The 24,284-nt window shown below is 30.2% G+C and overlaps 1 protein-coding gene across 2 annotated transcripts; it reads left to right on the top strand.

Moving 5' to 3' along the window:
- The first annotated feature begins 2,668 nt into the window (after positions 1-2,668).
- LOC112601740 (dual specificity protein phosphatase Mpk3) lies at positions 2,669-24,176 on the top strand. Of its 2 annotated transcripts, XM_025349504.1 has the most exons (5): positions 2,669-3,172; positions 3,300-3,718; positions 16,014-16,396; positions 16,908-17,043; positions 23,668-24,176. In XM_025349504.1, exons 2-5 carry the CDS (start codon positions 3,322-3,324, stop codon positions 24,015-24,017), a joined length of 1,266 nt encoding a protein of 421 aa, XP_025205289.1. In that variant the 5' UTR covers positions 2,669-3,172; positions 3,300-3,321; the 3' UTR covers positions 24,018-24,176. The 2 variants fall into 2 exon arrangements, with proteins under 2 accessions (XP_025205289.1, XP_025205288.1); XM_025349503.1 differs by having other exon boundaries at positions 2,672-3,718.
- Positions 24,177-24,284: the final 108 nt, after the last annotated feature.

Raw genomic sequence — 24,284 nt, 5'->3', positions numbered from 1 at the left:
TTGATGAATCCAAATTTAATTTTTGAGTTGTTAATTAGGTTTAAGTAAGTAGGTATCTATTTAAAGCTTTGATGACATAAATTTTATTTTAAGCTTTTATAGATATATTTAAATTAAAGTTATTTAAAGTAGATAACTGTGATCTAAACTTTAAGTATTTACAAAAAATATACCTATTAATCTTTTAAAATTTAATTACTACATTTTGAAATTTACAAAAAAATATTATGTTACAGAATACAAAATTTAAAATATATGTTATCATTCAAAAGCTTTAAAATTAATAATCAGTAAAATTATTTTGTAATACATTCAAATTATGTAAAAAATTTTTTTCAAATACGTTACCTAAAACCTTTTAAGATAATGAGTATTAATTGTCTAAAGAATTACTCAATTTACTCTGGAATGTTTAACTAAGAGTTACAATTATTATTGATTGTAAAATTGTGTAACAAATATAACAACGATTATTGTTTTATAAAAACTAAAAATATATTTTTGATTAAAATATTTTTTTACAAGTAACATGTAAGAAAATATTCACTTTATATGTGACATAATTGTTCTGAGTTATATATATATATATATTTAAATAGTTACTTTAGTAATTATCTTAATATTCAATTTAAAAGGTTTAATTAGTTTTGCTATTCAAACATTTATATTTATTGTCTTGACACTTTCATATTCTGTTATTATTTACTCATTTCTTCCTTGGTGAAAGTTTTTTAGTTTTTGTCAATTTCGACTTAGGTCCTATAAAAATAAACAAAATAGAAATATTATAAAATTTCTAATTTTAAAAATAAATATCATATATTAAGTATGAAAATTACTACTTACCACTATATTGTGTTTATTTCATACTTCTGTAGTAATAGATTCTTTGGAATATCACAGGAGTAGTGCTGTTTGATTGTTTCAAATGTTTCAATTAGTCAATTATTGCTTCAGTTATTTTTTTTGGAAAGTATTTTTTTTAAACTATTTTAACAATAATTGAGCTCTAAAAATCTTTTTATACTTGATTATTTCATACTTTTGACAATTGATTATATTATATTCTGATAATCAAATAGCATTGCATAGAAGTAAAATGATTTCTGTTTTTGCATAGTATAAAATCCTATAAGTTACTCTTACCTATATATTTTTACTTTATCACCTTCTATTGAACAATGATTTATACAGCTTTTAAAACATTCTCTTGAATTATTGCATATAAAATAAACTCATTGATTACTAAAAACTTGAGTCATTTTTTTAAAAAACATCCAAAACAAATTTAAAAAAAACTAAATTGGCCTTGATTCATGTAAAAAGTTGTGATACCAATGCATCATGGTCTGAAGTACAGATAAAATGTTAAATACTTAATTGTCACCATTAAAAGTGATTTAATTTAAATAGTAGTCTAAATTTTTATAAAGTATATGCATGTGGTCAACCAACTTTATAGTTATTGCTTAATTATACTGAACACCTAAGCGATATTCATATACCCACTTAATTTTCTGTGATTGAAAAGGATTGTTAGGTAGGTACCTACCTATTACCCACATGAGTGGTTATTAGTCATCGTAGATCTTTTATTAACGTACACTATAGCTACAAGTTTGAGATCTCCCCTTTAAAGTTGTAAAAATTTCAAATTTAAATTAAATAAAAATGAAATTTATGCTAGTAATTTATCATACAATATATTGATATTTTTTTTATAAACATCATATTTTGTGTAAATAGGTAGGTACTTATATCAGTTATATCCGATATATATATATTTTTTTAATATTAATTAATATGTTAACATTGTATCAAATGTTTTGGTATAATACTCGTACCTGTGTAATTTTATTTTTATAAGAAGTCATTCATAAATTATTAAGCGTATTATATTATGTAAATAGGTGCTTATATTTATTAGTTTATGTTACAATCTGGCAACAACTTATACAACCGTGTATTTAATATGACTGGTTCTAATAATTGTATTAGTCATCAACGCCACTAGATGTAATCGTAAAAACCCATTAATAAATTATAGGTAAATAATCGTGACATAATAAATCAATGACTAATACCCGAGTGAATAATAATTTAAATATTAAAATTTTGATAATTGATCATATTTTATCATAATATTCTGGATTTATTGTTGATTATAGAAACACTAGAAATAGAAAATTATAAGCCCAAGTATACATTGATTACATTGAGTATATAGTGTCCGCGGACCGCGGTCCATTGGCTAGGAATCGCTGATGTAGACCACTACATCAATAAAATGAATATATGTGTAATCCTTGCGAATAGTAAAATGATTTTTAACAAAAGGTAAGTTTATTATTTATAGATATGTCAGTATTATTAACTACCTATAAATAATACAACTAATACAAGTTCTTAATTTTTTTTAACGTTATTTATTCGATTGGTCGTCATACAGTTGAATTAAATAACTGCATAAAAAACGATAAAGAAGCTAATAGATTTTTTACTATAAACAATATAAATAATACAATCATGAATTAATATTACCTATAATAATATTGATCTGTACGCATAAATAAAAATAAACGGCAAACGGTACTGACGGTTGTGTTTGAATTCAGACGCGACGGCGCTATCTTTGAGTGGATGATGATCGCGATGCTGGGCCGTCAGGTAGCGTTGACGTCCACATCGGTTGCTTGCAGTTGCCCGACAGGTGGCGAAGGACTCGTCGGTGTTGTTGTCGAGGGGCGCTGCGGGTTTCTCAGTAATTGGTATTTGTCGTGCGTCTATATTCCGTTTCTAGCCGTGTCCATGTTTTTGTCATCCCATTGACGCATTCACTACATTTCAGCGTTCAACAGTTCTACTACGACTGTGTGCGCAAGGCGAACGCATCGGCCGCCGCGCTCCTTGTGACCATATCCGCCGCCAATTTATCAGCGTTTTATTAGACCATAACATGTTGTATTAGTGTGAAGTGTGAACAGTGTGATTTAAGATTTTGTCGTTATCATTATCGTGTCGTTTTTTCGATTTAAATTTTATTCGTCGTCTTCCTAATTTATTATACTTGACTATTTAAAAAAAGTACATTTTTTTTTTACTATTACACTTCTACAATGATGATCCACGTAAACTCTTGATCGCGGTTGTCGAGAACTACACTTGTTGTTAAGTACGCGTAATTCGGCATAGTGTTTTAAAAATAATATTAACAAATAAATACATTCTATGATTTGTTGAGTGTGTTGTTTGTTTACGGGGTATTAATGTGGTGCGTTTAGAAATTGTATTTTTCGCAGTGGACACCCAGCAGCTTTCGAAATGCCTGCTGAAGATGATTCGTCCGTGTTATCCAACATCTGCGTTGGTTGCGAATGGCTGGCTACTGAACTATCGTCCAGTAACAAATGTCAGTTGCTTATACTGGACTGCCGTAGTTCTATGGACTTCTCAGAGTGTCACATACGGGACGCTGTCAACTTTAGTATACCTACTATTATGTTAAGACGGTTAGCTGCCGGTAAGATTGACTTGGCATCCACAGTCAAGTGCACTGATCTCAGAGAGCAAATTGTCAATGCATACAAACAAAGTGCGTTCGTGCTGTACGGTGATGAGTGTTTGGATGATCGCAAGATTACTTCATCAGTATCAGATACGATGATTGTATTGGCCAAGCGATTGTTGAAGGATGGATGTAAAGTTCATTGCTTGAACGGTAAGAATTTCTTAAGATTACATGCATGTTAGATATATAGCTATACATTTTATTATTATTATATAACTTAGTTCGTACAGAGATACCTTGATTATTAGGCATAAAATGTTTCTGTACTTCAACCTATATCTACTATAATGAATATTATTATGATTTTAAACATTTTATAGTTTTCATAATGATAACATTTGAGTTATTTCGAGTGATAATGATTAAGTAGGTAGTTTACGTATTAGCAGTTGTACATTAATGATAATTCTTATCTAACTTGCTCTGTCAGTTAAGCAACCAATTAATAGGCTTCTAAATTTAAAAAAAAAATGCCGAGAGTATAATGAATTTAAAAATTACCATCCAAATTTGTTGAATATTTATCAATAGTAACTAATGGAAAAATGTTTTTTTCTTTTTGTAAATTGTAATTTAAAGCCAGTAAGTTTCTATATTATTTAATTACTTACACAATACATAATTTTTCAATCTCAAACTATTTGAATAATTTCTATTTATTTTATTATTTAAAACTAATATATTTTAAGCTTTATTGTGTATCTAACAGTTACTTATTAGGTAGAAATTTACTTAGCATTTGTTGTAATGGATAGTAATTGTTTCAACTAATTTGAATTTAATGAATCTACCAATAATAGATATATAGTATTGCGGTATTGGTATAAAATCAAATTATAAATTACCTATATATATAGTATTTAAATTAATTATCAATTATGTTGTTTTGTTAATAATCTATTAAATTATAATTAGTTTTATTAATAATATATATAATGTAGGTGTGAAGGTTTCTGGAATAATTTAATGAATAATTTATCTTTTATTTATTAATGAATATTATAAAATATTATAATACTTAAGTTAATTCATAAATGATTGTCCCTCTTAAGTCCTATGATAAAATAACTATGACATTACAGAGTTTTTGGATTAATCTTTTCTTGTTTAAATAATTAAAACATTTTGAATAGGTTTTTACCATTAATCTTAACAAAATTATGACATTTTTAGTTATATAGTAAAATAATAAAGAAGCCGTGTGATCTTATTTTATAAAAGTTAATAAAGTTGTTTCGTTAAATTATTTTTATATTTTTATCGTATCATTATTTATGTGTTTATTTATTTTAATTAATTCTTATTTACTTATCATCAAGATTTGAAATGTAAGTAGTTATATCAATATTTTTTATGTAATATCTTTGTGCCGTTCATTATTCAAAAGTTTAAATTATTAAGAAAAGAGAGTTCTATGCTTAGTTTTTTAAACTTTTATCATTATGTTTGTATTTAAAATAAGCTCAATTTTAAGTCTTATTTAATTTGTTTATAAAAATTTGGTTTAATAATCACTATAATATGGTAGTATTTATCTCTATTATTTGTTTGTATACATAATATTATAATATGTACCTATATATTGTACATAGTCATTCATCAAGGTCTTTCAAATTGCATATTATAAGAATGGTGAGCATGACATAAGTACATAATTAATAAAATCAAAATGGTGAAACTTGTTATTTAGTTGACATGATAATTAGTTACTTTTTGGTATTGATAATAGGTACTTATTGCATTTATATTTCTAGATGAATAGTTTCAATAAAAATTGAACATTCTTTTGTTCTTATCCTGATTTAGTGTGTTAAAATAAATATTATCTTTATTTTGACTCCTGATATATTTTTTTTTTTACTTATGCAATAAATAATTCATTTATTTATGGGTGATATTCTCAACTTTTTACTTTTTATTAATTTTTAATTTTTAAATTTATTTAATAATTTACTTGTTAATAATAGGTACATAAAAACATTGTAAATTACCAATTTTCGTTTTCATTACTAGTAAAATATAAATAATTTTTAATTACTAATTACATATATTATTTTAATTTTTATGTACTTTAAGTTAACTTTAACTTTTTACTAATTTGATTTTCATCTTATACTTGTATGTATAATTTATTTCTATTTATATCCAAACCAATAAATAACTATAAAATGTAGGCATTTAATTGACTTTCACTTTTTGCTATGAATTTTCTTACATCTACAATAATTGTTATTGATAAATATTACTTTTAGAAAGAATAAATGTATATTTTTTTACAATAGCACACGTGGTTATAGTCAAGTCGATATTGTTATGGTTGGTAACCTTTAATGCAGTTTTTGTTGAATGTTTTGTTCATACTAATTTCCTGCACTAATAATACAAATCATGTATGGAGGTGTAATCCAAAAATATGTTCAAATATAGACCTATGTCCTATGAACTGTATTTTACGTTGGAACTTAATCTAAGGCGTATAGATGAATATTCGTGAATGAATGTTGAATATCGGTGTAATGATTGCAATGCGATGGTCAGTCTTTTCGGGTAATCTCTATCCTCTCCTGTCCCTGCCATACTAGTGATCCGAGTTAAGGAGTCTGCTAATAGTGTAGGAATGTCCATTTCGTCACCTAACCGAATCCGATTTATTACAAACCGGTATTGACCGAAAACTGTTAACAATTTAGCGGAGTTCTCCTCCGACTGTAGGTGTGAACGCTTCCTACGTGTGTACACGATGGGGTCGGCCATAAAGCTACGGTTACACACACGCAACGCACGCATAGGCGTCGGACCATGAATAAAGACATACATTTTATGTGTAGCTGTGTACTAGAAGATCATAATGAAAACAATTTTTTTCGGTACACTCCTCATACACACACGCACATTTATTATGTATTATAATAATACGACCGGTGTTCATTCATATTTTAATGAACGTCTTATTATTATTATTCATTCAATGGTTGCATCAGTTTTGTCGATCTCGCCTGTTGCTGGAAACCTTCACGGTCAACTACCACTCGGTCGGTACCCATCCTCGTTGTAGGTGTTGTGACCTAATCAAGGTCGTTGGCGCGACCGGTTAGATGGTGTGCAGTACGTTCTGCAGGGTGCCGCCATGAGGTATCTACCCGGGAAATTATTTTCTTTTCTAATCTATTCAATTGATTGACGATACCAGATACTCGTCTCTGGTTTATGATCTACAAGTATAACGAACGTTTTCAATATCTGTCGGTATCAGTGTCAACGTCAACACTAATGTTATTCTTAAAAATGCGAAAAATAAAATAAATGTATTTCGTTAAATCCTCTAAAGAGAAAGAAAATAAATTATGCATGTACCTTAACTCTTAAAATGTTTTGACACATTGTGTTCACGTTTAAACAGAATGTAATCGGCCAATAACTTGTTACTCTTTTTTCCATTAGAAAGTTTATGAATTCCGTATGTTTTACATTTTAAAAAGTGCCAGTAACTTTCGACTTTTTGTCTGCCCGTCAAAATATTAATGGAAAGTACTTATTTATATTTCGTTCGACTTTTTCGTAAAACTCGTTCTATTACCTATACTCCCAGTCCCCACTCAAACGTGAAATGTATTCTTCTGTTGTGTCATTCATTATTTTATCTTGAACTTGCACTTGGCTATATTATTATATCACACTTTGGTCTTTCTTTATCATACCGTTTTCAATAATTATTGTGTTAGAATGTATGTCTTGTTCGTCTGATATTAGACACGTTGATTTTGTTTGGTTTAATTTGACGATAACTGATTGCTAATAGGTAATTATTAATTAGTATTTATGGCTTAATATTGTAAAAATATTCAGCAATTTAAATCTTCTATATAATCAGTATGATAATTGTTATTAATTTACAATTTCGAAGTACCACTTTTTGTTTGTTTTAATCAGTTTAAAAAGACTACCGTAATTATTTTTCATTAAATAAATTACAGATGTTTTAGTATGTGTTTTTATTTTAATGAACTAATAGTTTTAAAACTGTAACAACATTTTTTATTAAATGTCTGAGTTTATTGTTATTAAAAATTGTAGGTAGGTAAGTTTATTTGTGTGTGCGTCGTTAGTTATAACTTATAAGTATTTAACCCCGGTTTTATATTTAGTTTATAAAAGTAAATTAATTATTAGATTTTGCATACTGTTCCTTTGATAATTATTAAAAAATTAACATTGATTTAACAATAAAATAATCATTTAAGGAATTATCATATACTGCACAGACGCACAGTGCACACTTGCTTTAGTAAATTATCAATTGGTGATTGATATTTGACATAATCTATTATCTATGGTACAAAAAAAATGACTTGTAAATTAACTTGTTTGAGATTTATTTAATAATATTAAAAAAAATTTTTACGTGCATTTTTTATGTAATTGAATTGCGTTCCTCAATAATTGTCAACATTTTTACTTGACTCATTTTCCATTGAACTGCATTCACTCAATAATCAATATAAATATGTAAATGCTAACAAATCCGGACCAAAGTTAAAAATTTCAAAATAAATATTAATTTTATCTCGTTTGACAATATTTTAGAATAGTTCAACACGTGAATACCGTTATACGATATGCCACATGATTTCGTGGGTGGAAATGAAGGTAGGTTTTTGTTTAATTCGATATGCAAAACCAGACAGCATACGCCCGTATGTTTGGTGTATTGTATTTATATAATATATCTATAGTGTCCAATTCTTAAAGAATAGACTTATCCACGTAATATTTATTTTTGTTGAAAAATAATTTTAAATATGTTGAACTAAGATAGGTATACTAACCACTGGTTGTCAACAAATATCATTTGTATTATTTAAAGAAATAAAAAATTGCGTCAACCAGTTAACTAATGTGTATTTTCTTATTTCCCTAAAGATTATTTCATATTCTTCAAAATAGTATGTGGATTTCTGATCTTCTGATAATTAAGGTAGCTGTAGTGAAGATAACTTAAAATATTTATTTATTTGATACTAATAGATTATAATATTTTACGATAATATAATGTTTTTAATAGCACATGAGATAGCTAATATGTTTTTAAATATTCTTGGTCTCAAAACTTTAATTAATTTATTACTGTATACATAATTATAATTTGTTGTGCAATCATATAAATTGAAAGAATATGATAATGATCATTTTATCTTAATAACTGCCCTTATTCGTGTTACGTTATAATTTATAAATTTTTAAGTGAACTGTACTGCTGATATTAACTATTTCCATGCTCGTTAGTATATGGGCTGCTACAAAACGTTTTATATTATTACCGAAAATCGTTCGTGGCATGTATACATTTTATCGAAACGACTGTGGCGACAGATGATTATTATACCGAGCGTCGGATAAAACGCGATCAACAGGAAGTCTTATTATTATTATTTTAAGTATTTTCTCATCGTGCACAATTGGCATAGTCACGACGACGTTGGACCGAGAGTACCGGAAACGGCGCGGCGACGGCGGAGTTGCCTCATCGGGGCTTGTCCCGCTCCCGTCTCGTTGGCGTGTTTTTATCATTCATCCGTCCTGTTTGCGTGCGTGTGCGCGTGGTGCTGCTGCCGCTCTCAATGGAAATGTCTTGCCCGCCGCCCCCTCATATGGCCGTGTAAGGTTTCCGGCGCGCGCTTAATGAAAACATTATTTTATATATATATAATATCATATACTGAGTAAAACGATTCGCGTGGGATTACAGCGAGTCGGTATACAGTTTATTTTTTCTTATGATTTTTTTCAGTTCTGTTTCGATATAGTGTATTATACTATACCTACAGTTATTGTAAAACAACATATTTTGCTATGGAAAAAAAGACGTACCTACGCGCGCACGTGTTTCAATTTTGCAAAACGATAACAACGTAAGATAAAAAAATCACCGCTGCTAATATTATTATCTGTGTATTATTTACGTAATTTGTGATGGCGTACAATGCCTTATTTATAATATGTATAAAATATATTGCAAATAAGCTCAAAACCAATAAAATATTAATTATTAAATTATTATAATATACAAATTGTATAAACTTAAAATTTCTTATAAAACTATACTGTTGTCATCCACTTGGCTGAGTTGCGAGAATGAATCGATTATCCTATAAAATTAATAAATCGGTCGGTCTATTATAATTATATGGTCCGGACTCCCGGACCCAGATCTAAGGCGACGCTTCTCCAAATTGGGCTTGTTAACAGAACACAAAAAGGCGTACGCCAAATATAGATCATATTATATTTTATATTATGTGCGTCTTAGTGTTTATTTATATGTGTACTCGCCACTCGGTGACATTAAGTAGGCGGTAGTGATGGTGGCGGAGACAGTGACTAGTTTCTCGGAAGGCTGTGTGACAAGCATTTATTAATTACTGTTAATCAACTATTTTTTTATATTTTGTCGTTTTGTGGTGTGTATTTCGCCGTTCAATTCCAAATTATATTCAAATGCTTATTTTTATATGTACCTACATTTATTTTTTGTTATTCATTATGACTCAAAAAACCTTATTATTAGCTTTAAGATAAATCAAACTATTTTAATGAGGTTTTCTCAAAATATCTCGATAAAAAATAAAATTTTTGAAACTTTTTTTGTAATTTTGATATTTTCTTTCTTAAATTAGGTACTTAAAAAAAAAATTTATTTGATTAAAAAAAATTGATCTATAAACGTTTTTGATTTTTGTTAGAATAATACTTTTATTAGTTAACAAAACTAATATTTTATTGTAAGAAATAGAAAATATAGAAAAATAAATTGTTATGAAATTATTATATAATGATTTTTTTAGTTTTAAATTAATAAATTAATTTAGAATAGCATTAAAGTTTACTGTAGATAATACATAAATCGATATATTTTTATGAACTTTTATAAAAAATATTCATTTTGTAGTGAACAAAGTTTTGATTTGGACAAATTCAATCTTTATCTTTTACTTATTACCTATTATTTAATAAATATCAGCAGCTTAACTTTGTTATCACTTGGAAATTTTTAATTATAATTTTTTTTTTTAATCTGTATTAACTGATTTCAAAACCTGCTTTAAATATAAAAATTTACCTCAAAGAATTTGGATGAATGAGTTAAAAACTAATATTCTATATACAGAGTTATTTTATTATGATTTCAAGTAATTTAACGTGATTTGGCTTTTTCGTTATTTCATATTATTATTATTTATAATATATATTAAACCATATGAACGTGTGCTTTCGAAGCTTATGCGGTACAAATAAAATTCAGTTTTGTTAGAAATTTGGTATTGCTGATAATGTATTACAAATATTACTATTAATCCGATTGTCTAAAATATTTCTTCATTTAGATTTTAATGTGATTTTTGTTTGTTAGTGTTTGAGCAACTTCTATACAACTATAATAATTTACTTTATAAACAAAAAATAAAACCTGGCAACATTGTGCCCGGTCGTAATACTTTGTTGTGCTGACGATATTTGCGAATAAATCTGTTGTTTTCTACGCAATGAATAAATAATCAAAATTCTCTTAGCGGGTCATTTAGACAACGTGTAAAAATGTTATGCAACGGGTATCTATAGAGTATTGACTTTAATATACATTAAATACTCATTATCGGTATGAACGTGTATAATGTACACGTATTTGTATCGGAGAATGTATACATATTTGACATTGCCGCCGGATATAACTCAAAACGATTTTGAATGTTTTTTTCTTCATGAATTACATTTACGTCATTCACAAGATATGCGCGCCAGTCTTTGGTTAATCAATGATAAACCGGAATCGTCAATCGGTCGTAGTAGTTGTGTAGCTGTATAATTTTACTCGTTTCCCACGCAAACAAGTCAAGTAAACGGCAACTGCTCAGGATAGACATTATGTTTTTTAGTTTATACCCCCCACGCACTTAAGGGTGGTACAGTTATGAGTTACCCATTTTTCACGTTTTTCATTTAATATTCTTTTTTCTAAGTATAAAAATAGAGGGATTTTATTTGAGTAAGTTTTTTTTTTTAACGGGCGAAAAGATCCAATTGAATAGCCGGAAAGAGCGCATGTTTTGTTTTACAACCAAACTGCCGGTATCCGGCGCGTGCGCACGCGTATGTATATATCCTGCCGTGTGTTTTTAAACTAAACCGGATGTACATTTCCGGCATTTAGGATCCGTTGCACGCTTCCTTTTCAGCGGGAGGCCTTGGCGTGCAAAAACCTGTACCCCGTACACGCCTAGTCCGAAAATAAGTCGCCCGGTTTCCGTTTCTACTACTGCTGGGAATTTGAAAAACATACGACCTATTTTAAAAATATACGACTCTGGTGCGGATTTCTCGCACTCTGTGTTCTATAAAGGATATCCGGTGGCGTGTCTATAAACACCCATTTTATATTTAGACACTTTGAATTATTTACCATTTGCAGCGTCCAAAATATGTATATGACATTAGGTATGTTTTCTTTTAATTTGTGTTGCTGTAAATTGCCTACTAGGGACTAAGTAGTTGAGACGTAAGCATTCTGTATTATGTATGTAAATAACATACTTGGTACTATGTTATTATTTAGTAATCATCATTTTACTTACTTGTTTGTTTAGTATAATTAATTTAAAGAATTTAAATGTAAATCCATCAGTCCATGATTATAATTTTTTATTATATGACAATACATTTATTTAGAATGCAATTAACTTTGATTATTCTGTTTAATTACTTATATGTATTATTGTGTAATAATAAGAACTGATCTACTTAAAGCAGCAATACTACTTTTAATACGTTAAAAAATGACCTATAGTTTATCTTATTATACAATTTAAACTTTGAACTCCGCGTCACGGAACATAAGCTAGATAATACCTTTTATTTTATAAACAATTTAAAATTGTAAGGATTTATGCAAAACCATTAATATGATTGTTTTTAATAATTGTATTTTTAGTATTGCAGTTTAAGATTTAAAAATATTGGAATTTTTGAGTTAAAATTTATTCTTGTTTATTATAAAATGAAAAGTATAATTAAGTGGATAACCACCTAGTATTTATATAAAAGTAATAGAACTCTGGAAGTAGATATAATTTTATTTATCTTATAAAAATTATAGCACCTATTTATATTAGTTTCCGGAGGTTCCTTATTAATTTTACCTATTATTTAAGATACTATTATTCATGATTTATTTAATAGTTTAATAATGTAAAATAAATACATTTATTATGAATGTTATCAATAATAATATTTGGCCACTAATGTTGGGCAATAAGCGTTCAATAATGGTTGATAAAGATTTTAAATGTGATTATTTATTTTCATAAATAATAATTAATCGTATCGTTTTGTAGCGGTGAATACAAATAAGTGTTGCAGCAATATCAATTGAATGAGTTCGCAACCGTCAATATATTAATAAAAAAAAATAATATAATGTAGAGTTTAAAAATAACACTTCGTTTTGATTGTTGGCGGTGGTATGAGGTGTTAATATGGTTATGGTAACAACAAATCCGGCTCGGGACGTGATGTATTTCCTAAATAGTGCGCGGTCTGTGATCACAGTAAGTTAATATAGTACACGCAGAGTTGACCTATATATTTGTATGGGCCTCGGCCGGAGGATCGATATAATCGGGCCTTTGAAACGTGCGGGTTGTCGCTGGAACGGTTAGGTGGCGGGGTTTTTTTGTTAAAAGGTCTGTATGTAATGTAGTATGTGTTACGTGATCACGCGCTTTTCCACCGTCAGTTTTTTGTATTCAATGAAGCACACTTCGTGCGCATAGTCGTGGTAGCCCGACGGATGGAAATACCACGTGCGGAGTGTCGGCCAGCACTGCCTGATTCCTCCCTTGACCTATGAGCATTATTTACTATCATTATTTTTATAATGAAAAGATTTTTCAATTAAGATTATTTTTATAAACCGCGACGACGGTGGGCGATTTTGAATTTGGAAAAATACTATTAAAACCGGTTAATACAAGCCGTTTATCGAAAATTTTGTTCGAGTAGGCGTTCCCGGGGGTAGGTTGTCAGTTGTTATTTTACGTGGGTCGCCATTATGTTTCGTCTTGACCCATTTTCGTGTACGATTAAGCGCGCAGGACCTCGATGAGTACCGGATGCGTTTGTTTGTTTTTCACGTAATTTATTAAGATATTTTTATTCATAGTTCTTCAAATTATGATTTATTCGGATTATTGCTGTAAACCGCTCAAGAGGAGTGTTCTAAAGTGTACACAACGATAATAATAACTAGATCGGTTGGTTATTATTTTTTTTTTGTCTGAGGATTAACGCGTCCGGACTTGACAAACACTTGGTATATTATGTTATAATACTATTTTATATATACTGTGCTGTGAACAAGAATATTGGGATTTGGTGGTGGCAGGGTACATCATCGTCGTGCGTTCGTTAATAAATCATCCGGTTTTATTGGCAGCCGGTTTCCGGTAGGCCAATTTTGATTTCCGGTTGGGTACCCATCTGAGTAGTACATACTATATGTCTATATTGTATATTTGAGCCGGTCGGTGTTGGCCGATCGATGCGTCGTTGTTACAGCCGCCGCCCGGTCCAGATGACGAGGACGGGGACCCTTTGTGAGAAGCGCCAATGTTATTTACCACGAGGCGACCAGGAGCGGTGAAGGCGGCGCCCACTCAACGCGAACCCACATACACACACACACAGTTATGCGGAATGTTTTCTTTACTCTAACGAAATAAAAAAAAAACGAGTGCGCGCGTGGGTGGTGGAAATTTTTATTTTATAACACGTTAAAAATACTATTTGTTAACTCCAATGGAAATTTTTTAAATTTTCTTTGAGATAAAATATATTTTATCTACACGTTAGTATATGACATAATATAATATCATTGATTGTCTTTATTTTCGTTTGAAAAATAAAGATTCGTCTTATACATTCGACATTTATTTATGATTTTTGCAATGACGATATTTTTTGTTATAAATGAAATTCAAAAATTATTACTTTACAGATAAAAATTTAATTATAGAAGATTATTAATGAAATTGCTATATAAAGTAGAATGTCTAATTAAAACGAAATGATATAAATGGTTATTTTGATTTATATATATATATATATATATATATATACGAGTATGTATACACTTTTTTAAAAATTATTTATTTTACATATATTGTCAATAATAATTTAAATTAAATTTTTTGCGTTTAAATTGCATATTGTCATGTTTATGTTTTTGAATTTAAAGTTAAGCATATTGTCTGTCCGAATATGTGTTACGAACTGATTTCTATGAATAGGCCTGAAGCGTCAGGATGTTGTTACCATATGTTAGGATATGTTGAAAGACACACCTCGGGGTTAGAGAATATTATAAATTACCACTTATATATACTTATTAACAATGAACTAAACATCTAAATAAATATCATCCATATGTTACGACTTACGTCGTATAATGTGTATAATAATACAAGCAAAATAGTTGACGTTAAGTTGTTAAGAATTTATCTATTATATATATGTATATATATATATAATTCGTGTATATAAATAATGTTGGATTTGTATTAAACACTTCAATAAATCCATAAACAACAAGTTTTGGACACAGCTTGTTATTCTAGGATTTTATGAGAAGTAATAAATTAAAACATTGACGCCTCGTCTTGTAAATAATGCGCCGATGCACTGAGGCCATTGAAAAGACATGACAAAAGTCTAAAATATGTTTTCTATAAAAATCAACCCTTTTATAATAAATGTTCGATTATATAATAATATAATATAGTTTCTTCGGATTTGATAAATATGCTGGAAAAATGAACCATTTATTATTTAAAATTAGGTATGTAGATTGTCGTAAATTTAATTTTAATATGAAACTATTTTTCCACATTATGATCTAAATATCTTTAATTCATTTTCCTCAAATAAACAAAATGATCGCCTGTTACTATAGAACCATAATAAATCTTTGCACAAATAACCCTTCACTCGAAAAGAATGAAAATGTATCATGTTAAAATGTCGTGAACCGCTGTGATAGACGTTACTACGTCAGTAATAAATACGATTTTGGTTTAATACTCGTAAAAAAGTTATTTATATAGCAAGTATTAAGTAACAACTACTATTAGTTATTACTTAGTAAACGTAGTAATAGAAAACTCGTTAGCTCTAAAATGAAACGGTATAGTCTCGGACTCAAATAAATTGTATACTGATGTGCACACATGTGAAGATTAGGTATTAACTATATATTTATTTTAAGTCGAAATTGATTAGATTTCAAATAATTGCGCACTTCCCGTTTCTTTATGACAAGAAATATTTGATTAGTATTAAAAGATATTAAATGGTTTTCTTGTATTGTTATTGTAATGATCACGTTAATATTTTTTAGAGAGTTTTGATGCGTTTCAACAATCGTATCCAGAATGGTGTGAATCATTTTTGGAACGTTGCGCCCGAGCTAACGACGACATGACAGGTTTCATCGGTGACACGGATACTTTGATGGGTTTGCGATCGTTGCACATCACCCCGTCGCTTGTGCCACATACCCGGAACGCACGACGCCAGCACCAATTGTTATCCGTACTCAGCACATCACCTGAAAGTTCTGGGGGTTCGGACATCGATAGTCTGTCAGACGTAGATAGTTCCAGTTCGATACTTGGCTACGATGAAGACCGTGACTTCCCCGTAGAGATCCTACCCGATCTGTTCCTCGGCAACGCAACTAATTCGGAAGACTTGGAATGGCTTAAGAAACACCGGATAGAGGTAATTTTATATGTCAAAAAAACTAATAAATTTGTATTTTTTGCAATCTTTTTCAGTAGAGTAGTTCATTTAACAAGTTTAGGGTTTTACGGTACGGTTTCCTTGCAGCGTCTGTAGCTATTTCACTGTTTGACTCTATAGGGTAATTGTACTTTTAAAAACTACAACTAATTTCCAAACGACTGGCTTTTGATCGTGTATTGATATAAGATTATAATTTTATAATCATGTATAATAAGTAATTACCCTTAGTCTATTGTCGTCTGTCTGGTGCAATTATATAGATAGTTTTTAAACGGCTCTAAAAATAATTTCTAACTGCTATTATTATTCATATACAATAAGCCAGAAAATGAATCAGCTGATTCGATACAAATATAAAAAATATATTAACGGACTGCCTAATTGCAAAATGCCTGGTGCCTGACTACATCGTAGTATCTAAACTTAAATCATAATATATTATTAATATTGTATAATCCACGATTAATCAATTTTATTTTTATTTTAGTATATTTTAAATGTTACGTCTGACTTACCTAACACTTTCGAAGAACAAGGACATATCAAGTACATGCAGATACCAATTTCCGATCATATCGGACAAAACCTTGCTAGCTTTTTCCCTCAAGCAATAGAATTCATCGGTGAGTTATTTTTTATAGTAAATTATTTTATCAGTTCAACTAATTTGCGATCGGATTCCAAATTCGTTTAATTTTTTAGATAAGGTACATATATAATATATATTAACATCTGTGGCAAGATAATACATAGTATGTAAAGTACGTACTTTACATATTATGTATTATCGTGCCACATATGTTGAACATTTCCTTTTTAAATTTAGATCTCTAAGTGATGTCACATATTTTTATTGAAATTTTCAATGCACAGTACCTATACCTAATACATGACGATAACCTGATGTATCGTTTCAACCTTGTGAGTTTTGAAATATTACCAATTGTGTGTACACGTTAAATTTTCAAAACTTTGGTTGTGTTTATAATATGTTAATAATTTTAAACTATGGTATTGGAAAGATTTTTTATTTTATTCTATAAACATGATATAAGGTTCAGTGAGATTAGTATAATTATATAGTTACTATAATTTATTACCTATACATTATAATGATTTATAAAATATATACAATTGTTTAAAAGAAATCCATAATATGCATGACCCGTGTATATTTTTTTATTTTCTCAAATTTTTGACAGTTGAGTAACGTATTCATTTTTTAAAATATTTTGTCATAGATATATGATCACAAGTTATAACTTATGATAACACTAATAACTATTAATGCAATAATGGTGAGCGCGAGTATATAATATTATATATTTATATATATTTTCATAAATAGATTAGTGTGAATCAATATTGACGGACCGTGGACAAGAAACACGTGTTCCAGGAGTTTTTGGCGACTGTGCATTTTTTAACGCCTTAAATAACCCCAAAAAGAATTTTAATTAAACGTCCGTCCGTCGCTGTACGGTGCGTTAAAATTATGTTTATTTTTCCTTCGTCGTACACCTATAATTAAACGCGTATTTGAAGTATATATTTAACAAAACGTCTAGCGTGTGATTTCTTGGCAATGTGATATTATTTTCATGAAATTTCTAACTTTGGACACATATTTAGTGTTGGTGTCGTTATCGTATATATAATACATTCTACTCGTGGTGCGTGAGTATTCTTGTACATACGCACGCTGGTTAATTCCGTGAATGAAGACGCCCACGCAGTCTGCCGACGTATATGTCGGAATGGAAATTCTCCCACGCGCACGGAATGAAACTGATTGAGGGTGGAGTGGAGGAAAGGTTGCTATCCCTATCAACAAGTTACGGAATACTAGGAGGGGTGGTTTGGAGGAGTAGTAGTAAAAGTAGTTGGAGTGTAGTGTTTTAGAGGGTGAGATGGTAGAGAGATATTTTATCAATGAACTGAACCTTTGAATGAGTGGGCCGTCGCATTGGTCGTTGCGCGCATGCGCTCCTGCACTTTGTCTCGATCAATATCCGGGTCAAAGCCGACGGTGTATACTGTATGTCAGTAGGGAAGGGCCGTCGGCAATGCACCCACACCTCTGGCAATGATGATAACACGCACCACCCTGTCGATCCAGATACGAATTATCTCGTCGTGCACCCGACCATCAGACCACCGCGTTTGAGATTATCGGCCACTATTCGTTGACCTGATGAAGTTTCCTGACTTATCGAATTATTCGTCGTGGGTAATGAGTAATGACACAGGTTAACTACAAAAAATATTAATTTTTTTGTGAATTGATTTTTTTTTAGTTATAAATTAGATTACAGTGCTCTACATTACAATGTAAAAATAAATAAAAAGAATAACATTTGTAGTAATGAAGACTTAGTAGGTGTAACAAAAATGCAAAGAAGTTGAGCACTCACTCCGATATGTAGGAATATAAGTGAATATGTATTGATGTTTCGTGTAAGCTTTAGCCATCATCCTTATCTCCAGAATCGATCAGACGCTAAGATATCTTCGGTGGCAATATTACAAATTATTAAGTAATTACTGTCGTCTCATAATATCGAATTTATAACTTCGCAACTATTCGTTTATTATCATTACACAAATATTGAAATATTTTTACTTAAAATAAATACATTTTGAATACTGTTTTCAGTATTATCGATTTATATGTACCTATAACGTATGTATAATAGATGTATCTTTAAATAATTAGAAGACTTTACGTTAGACCCTTCAAACTGTCTTGTAACCGTCTTTTTTAAAAATTATTATTATTAAATCAGAAAATATCAATTATGTAACGATAATAACAAAATAATTATATATTTTTTATTTAATTAAATATAAATTACTATTATTATATTTCCGGGCATGTATACGCTTTTAAATAGATTACCTACTGCACGTTATGGGTTACAACTGTCAACGCAGTAGAGTGGACTAAAAGAAAAATGTTTTGTATGAATTTTTTAATCAGAGACGGTTACTAATGAAAAAAACTGCAGGCGAATTGGCGTTGTTCGGATCGATTTTAATCTATATCGTACGACGCGAGTAGTTTCTGACTCACTGGATTAGTTCCGGCGTAAGATTTCTGACATTTAAACGCACTAGGTTAAGGAAAGAATGCAATTAATTATGTCTGTAGTCGACGCGTATAAAATATATGTACTATTAATTAAGAATAACTAATAAAATGTTTGTGGCTTATGTCTTTTTCTCGTTCTTGAAAAATAGTTTAACAAGTTAATATTTTTATGAATTAAAATATTATATTGTGTTTGTGACGTTGGTGTAGTTGTCGATGAATTGTAAAATTTTATTTGTAGTTGTTTGTTTGAGTTAGACAGCGTTTTTATATTAAATTTATGATGATAAATATTTGCCAGTGTCAATAGATTTGCCCACAACTTTTTCGGTGTAACATTATAATTATCACGGGCGTAGTTGCACTTTATCGTGCTTATCTCCCATCTCCCGTCTCTTTCTATCTCATCAAATAAATATTCTCGATAAACTATACAGGCCTAATTACATTGCCCTCTCCCGTCGTCGATAGTTGATGGATGTAGACTCGCACAGCACTGAACTGTTTCCTGGATCTCTTGAAATAAATAAAATCTGTATTATTATTGACCTTTGGTGATTTGAGTAAGGATGGTGATTTAAGTGAAATGACGAATGAAAAAATTATGTATATAAATTACAGTTGATGAGCCTTGAGGTAGTTAGGATTATTTTTTAAGGGTAAGTGAGGGCATGATATTTTCTAGTAAAAATCGTCGTTGTATGCTTCTTATTTATATTTATACCATATACCTAATAATATATTATTGTATTTTACGGTATAGGTTTGATTTTTTAATGAAATTACTTATTTCATAATATTTTTCCTTAGTTACAAACAATAATATTAATAATAATGATATACGACGGAAATGGATTTAAAAAAATAACACAATAGCACGGCAGTCGGTCGCGTTCATGTACAATGGCCGCAACGTACGTAATATATAATATTATTATACCTCGTAGCGGATTCCCGCCTTCCTGTACGCGTAACGTCCTGTTGATATTTCCGTTTTTTGTTTTCCCGTGAGCCGTCCGCATACATTTAACAAGTATTAAACAGTTAATATCGAATGCGACTTAAAATAATTTTTATACACTCTCGAGATCGAGTACGTTGATAATGGATGGTGTTAGGTCAATGTTTCAGATTTTTGTCTGGGCACACATTAATTTGTTATTCATTTTAAAACTTATGTATAACTAGGATGATTTTTTTAAAAATTACAAAATATAAAGCACGTTTCTTATGCGGTAATGCATATAGGTTGTAGTAACCGACGTGAAAAAGCTCAGAAAATCAATTTGAATCATTATATACAATTAGTATAAATACTAATATTTATAATCATTGATTTTAGGTATAGATTTAATGATAAATCGAAAAAAAATACCTTTTCAAATTTCATTCTGATCCAATTATTTATAAATACAGCTTATAAAAGTATAGGAACTTAAAAATTTCAAAAATTAGAATTCCAATCAAAGCTTAATATTGGTATAAGCGTTATTTTTTCTGTGAGTTTACTGAGTGTTTATTTATATTTATATATTTTATATTGTGTCCATTGTCCGCGAGTGTGGGTAATTCTTCGAATAAAGATAACAAAGATTAGGCAACGCATTCTGAGATTTAGATTTGCCTATTGTTTTTTTAACCGAAGCTAAAACGCACCGCCGTAATAGTGTGTTGATTTTCTCACGGTGCTTTTTAGTTGTGCCATTTACATGCATTTCCTCTACGTTTACGCACACGTGGCTACGCGAGTACTTAGTGATTCTTAAATATTTAAGGTACCTATGATAATATTCCAAGCTAAATTATTTGAATTTTAACGTGTGAAACTGGATATATATTTACGTGTTTAATACAAATATATATTTTTTTGTAATTATGTTGTTGTTATTATTATCATTTTTATGATACACAATTATAGTTAAAGGTTTTTACTAACATTTCGAGTTTAAAATTATAATCATTTATTATTTTATTTAAAAAAAAAAAAAAATGTTAAATTAATTAATTTCTATTTTTTATATGGTAAGCAATTTGAACATTCGTCTAAAAAAAATGTAATGTAGCGTCGTAGCAGTGAATCGGTATTAAATTCAAATCTATCATTCAATAATTTTATCCCTTTTATCAAAATATTGTTAAAATTGTTGAACACGTTATAATCATTGTTCAATATTCTCTATGGACTATTTACACACTTCTAGTCTGTCTTGTAAACTGTAGTCTGTTTAAGTTGGGAATAATATTCATGTAAACCCATTTAGTCATTTAGGTATACTATTATTAAACTATTAATATCGTCACCAATATTATTGTACGAATTTTGCTCTATTGTTACGTGGTGGCAGAACATCCGATGGTGAGGTCTTTCGGCTTTAGGACATGCGGTATTTGAAATTATAACACCGGTAATTACCGATGTACTGAAAATAACGCCGGGAGTAAAGTTCACCTATATCACACTGGCTTATCGTTCATAGTGAGCGTTGGTAATAAATTGTACATAATGAACTATATATTATTTTCCATATAATCGTATATCGACTGCTGTAGTGTGCGCATGACCCGCATAATTGACTCGCTATGTGTATTTTTGTTATCGAAGTCGAAAACAAACAGGTACCATATCCGTTCGTGATCGATGCGGGTTTCCAGTAATATCAACGGAAACATCAATTTTATTTTAATACTAATAAGTAATACGTTATAATTATTAATAAAAACGCGTGCAATTATTATACGACAGCCTGTCGTTGATGCATCAGAGCGTGTTTGTACCTTACTGGGTCGACCAAAATAGCAAAATCTGCGAACTCAACTATATTATTATGTGCACGTATCATAATGGATTGATATCATGATGTAATAATAATTACCAACATTTCTCTCTGGCGCAGGGCGCTACTATATTTGCGTGGGTGAAAGAGCCTAAGTACTTAAATAACCACAATAAAACGTAACAAGTTACACCTTTAAATATACCTCTACTGGTGTGTGCGTGCGCGCGTGTATTTATTTTAAGAGTCACGTGGTTGGTGTTGATCATGCCGGGCTTCCGTCGCGTTCATAGGTGGGCGGTTGTTTGCATTTGTAAATTGCAAGGCGGAAAGTGGCAGAATATGACCTCTGTTATTATTAATGTTAGGGTATATTGTATAATATAGCACAATTCTGAAATATAATTACAACTTGTATTACATGTGTTATGTACTAATATGTATTAATATTATTTCGCGCGGTCGGCAAGCAAAATTTCCCCCTGAAGCCGCCAGGCTTGCACGAAAAAAAAAAAACGATACGACTTGCTACGATTTTTGTGTTTTTAATTACATGATGATGATATTGTCGTTGTCTGATGTTTCCAAATAATGTGACGTATTAATAAATATTAATCTATTTTTCTTCAACTGCGATTTTTTCTCTTGAGTAAAAAGTGATGAACTCTATTAAGTTTATTAAACTTGTCAAAATTTTAGCATATCGATATGATTAATTAATAATAATAATAAAAAAAAATTATGTTTAAGGATTAAACGTTTGATAGGGATCATTTTGAATCCGATTTTTGTTATTCCTTAATCTATCTCAAGTATTCAATACTTTCCATTTTTAATTATAATTACTCGTTCTTGGTCTGCTCTTCTCACTTTCAGTCGTTAATGAATACGTTTACCTGTAAGCAGGAACAAATGAAACAAATAACCGAATTGTTAATACAACTTGCAATTATTTAATAATATTAATTATTATTAATTAAATTGTATGATAAATAAGCAGTGTATCTTAGGTATTCAATTAGTGATCCTTGGTAAACTTTTACGTAGCAATATCAAAAATGAGTTTTAGCATTAAAATTTTTGAAACCATGCTTTCCGCACTTTTATTGTACCTACATCAAAGTTTTTAACTGAAACATCAATAAATATTTTATTGTTTAACCTTGCAAGTTGTAACGAGTATGCGAACAGAGATGTCAAACGAAACTTATTAATTTTTTTATATTGTTCTTCCTCGGAACTTCAATCGCAATTTCATTTACATCTCTGAAATATAATTGAGCAATAATAAACACTGTTCTTTTTTTATTCCACAATTATTATTCACATAGTATATAATATAATAGTTATATAGCATTATAACGTTGTGTTTTGGGTTACAGATAAGAGTCGGGCCCAAAAGAAAGGCGTCTTGGTGCACTGTCTGGCGGGCATATCGCGCTCGGTGACGGTGATGCTGGCGTACCTGATGGCCCATCGGCAACTGACGCTCAACGAGGCGTACAACATGGTGCTGAAGCGCAAGGCGAACATCGACCCGAACTTCCACTTCATGCAGCAGCTGCACTCGTTCGAGAAGCAGCTGTTGGACGCCCGGACGCAGCCCAAACAGCAGTCGGCCAACTCGACGGGCTCGTCGACGTCCAGCTACCTGAGCCCGCTGTCGACGGCCGTCCAGAGTCCGGATAGCGGCATCGAGTTCGACCGGTGGACGCCCGGCACCGGTGGATGAGAAACATTTGAGGGCGACGAACAACAACGACGATCGCCCCAGACCAAGTATCGCTTCTGACCGAACGCTGCCGTTTCATGTATTATTCTACCATTACTATTACTACTACAACTACAACTATTACTTCTACTTCTTCTACTATTACTACTACTATTACTACTACTACTACTACTACTACTACTACTACTACTACTATTACTACTACCACACTACTACTATTACAACTATTACAATTGCTATGCAGTCGTCACAGCCTTTGTTTCCTAA

Source organism: Melanaphis sacchari, unplaced genomic scaffold (assembly GCF_002803265.2).
Source record: "Melanaphis sacchari strain LSU unplaced genomic scaffold, SCAv2.0 Contig7_pilon_pilon, whole genome shotgun sequence".
Classification (NCBI taxonomy): domain Eukaryota; kingdom Metazoa; phylum Arthropoda; class Insecta; order Hemiptera; family Aphididae; genus Melanaphis; species Melanaphis sacchari.
The sequence above is the reverse complement of the archived record's forward strand: the minus strand, read 5'-3'. Positions and strand labels throughout refer to the sequence as shown.

Coding starts and splice junctions, on each gene's coding strand:
- LOC112601740 (XM_025349504.1), top strand. CDS start 3,322: ATGCCTGCTGAAGATGATTCGTCCGTGTTATCCAACATCTGCGTTGGT. Junction 3,719..16,013: donor TAAAGTTCATTGCTTGAACG/GTAAGAATTTCT, acceptor AATATTTTTTAG/AGAGTTTTGATGCGTTTCAA. Junction 17,044..23,667: donor TCAAGCAATAGAATTCATCG/GTGAGTTATTTT, acceptor TTTGGGTTACAG/ATAAGAGTCGGGCCCAAAAG.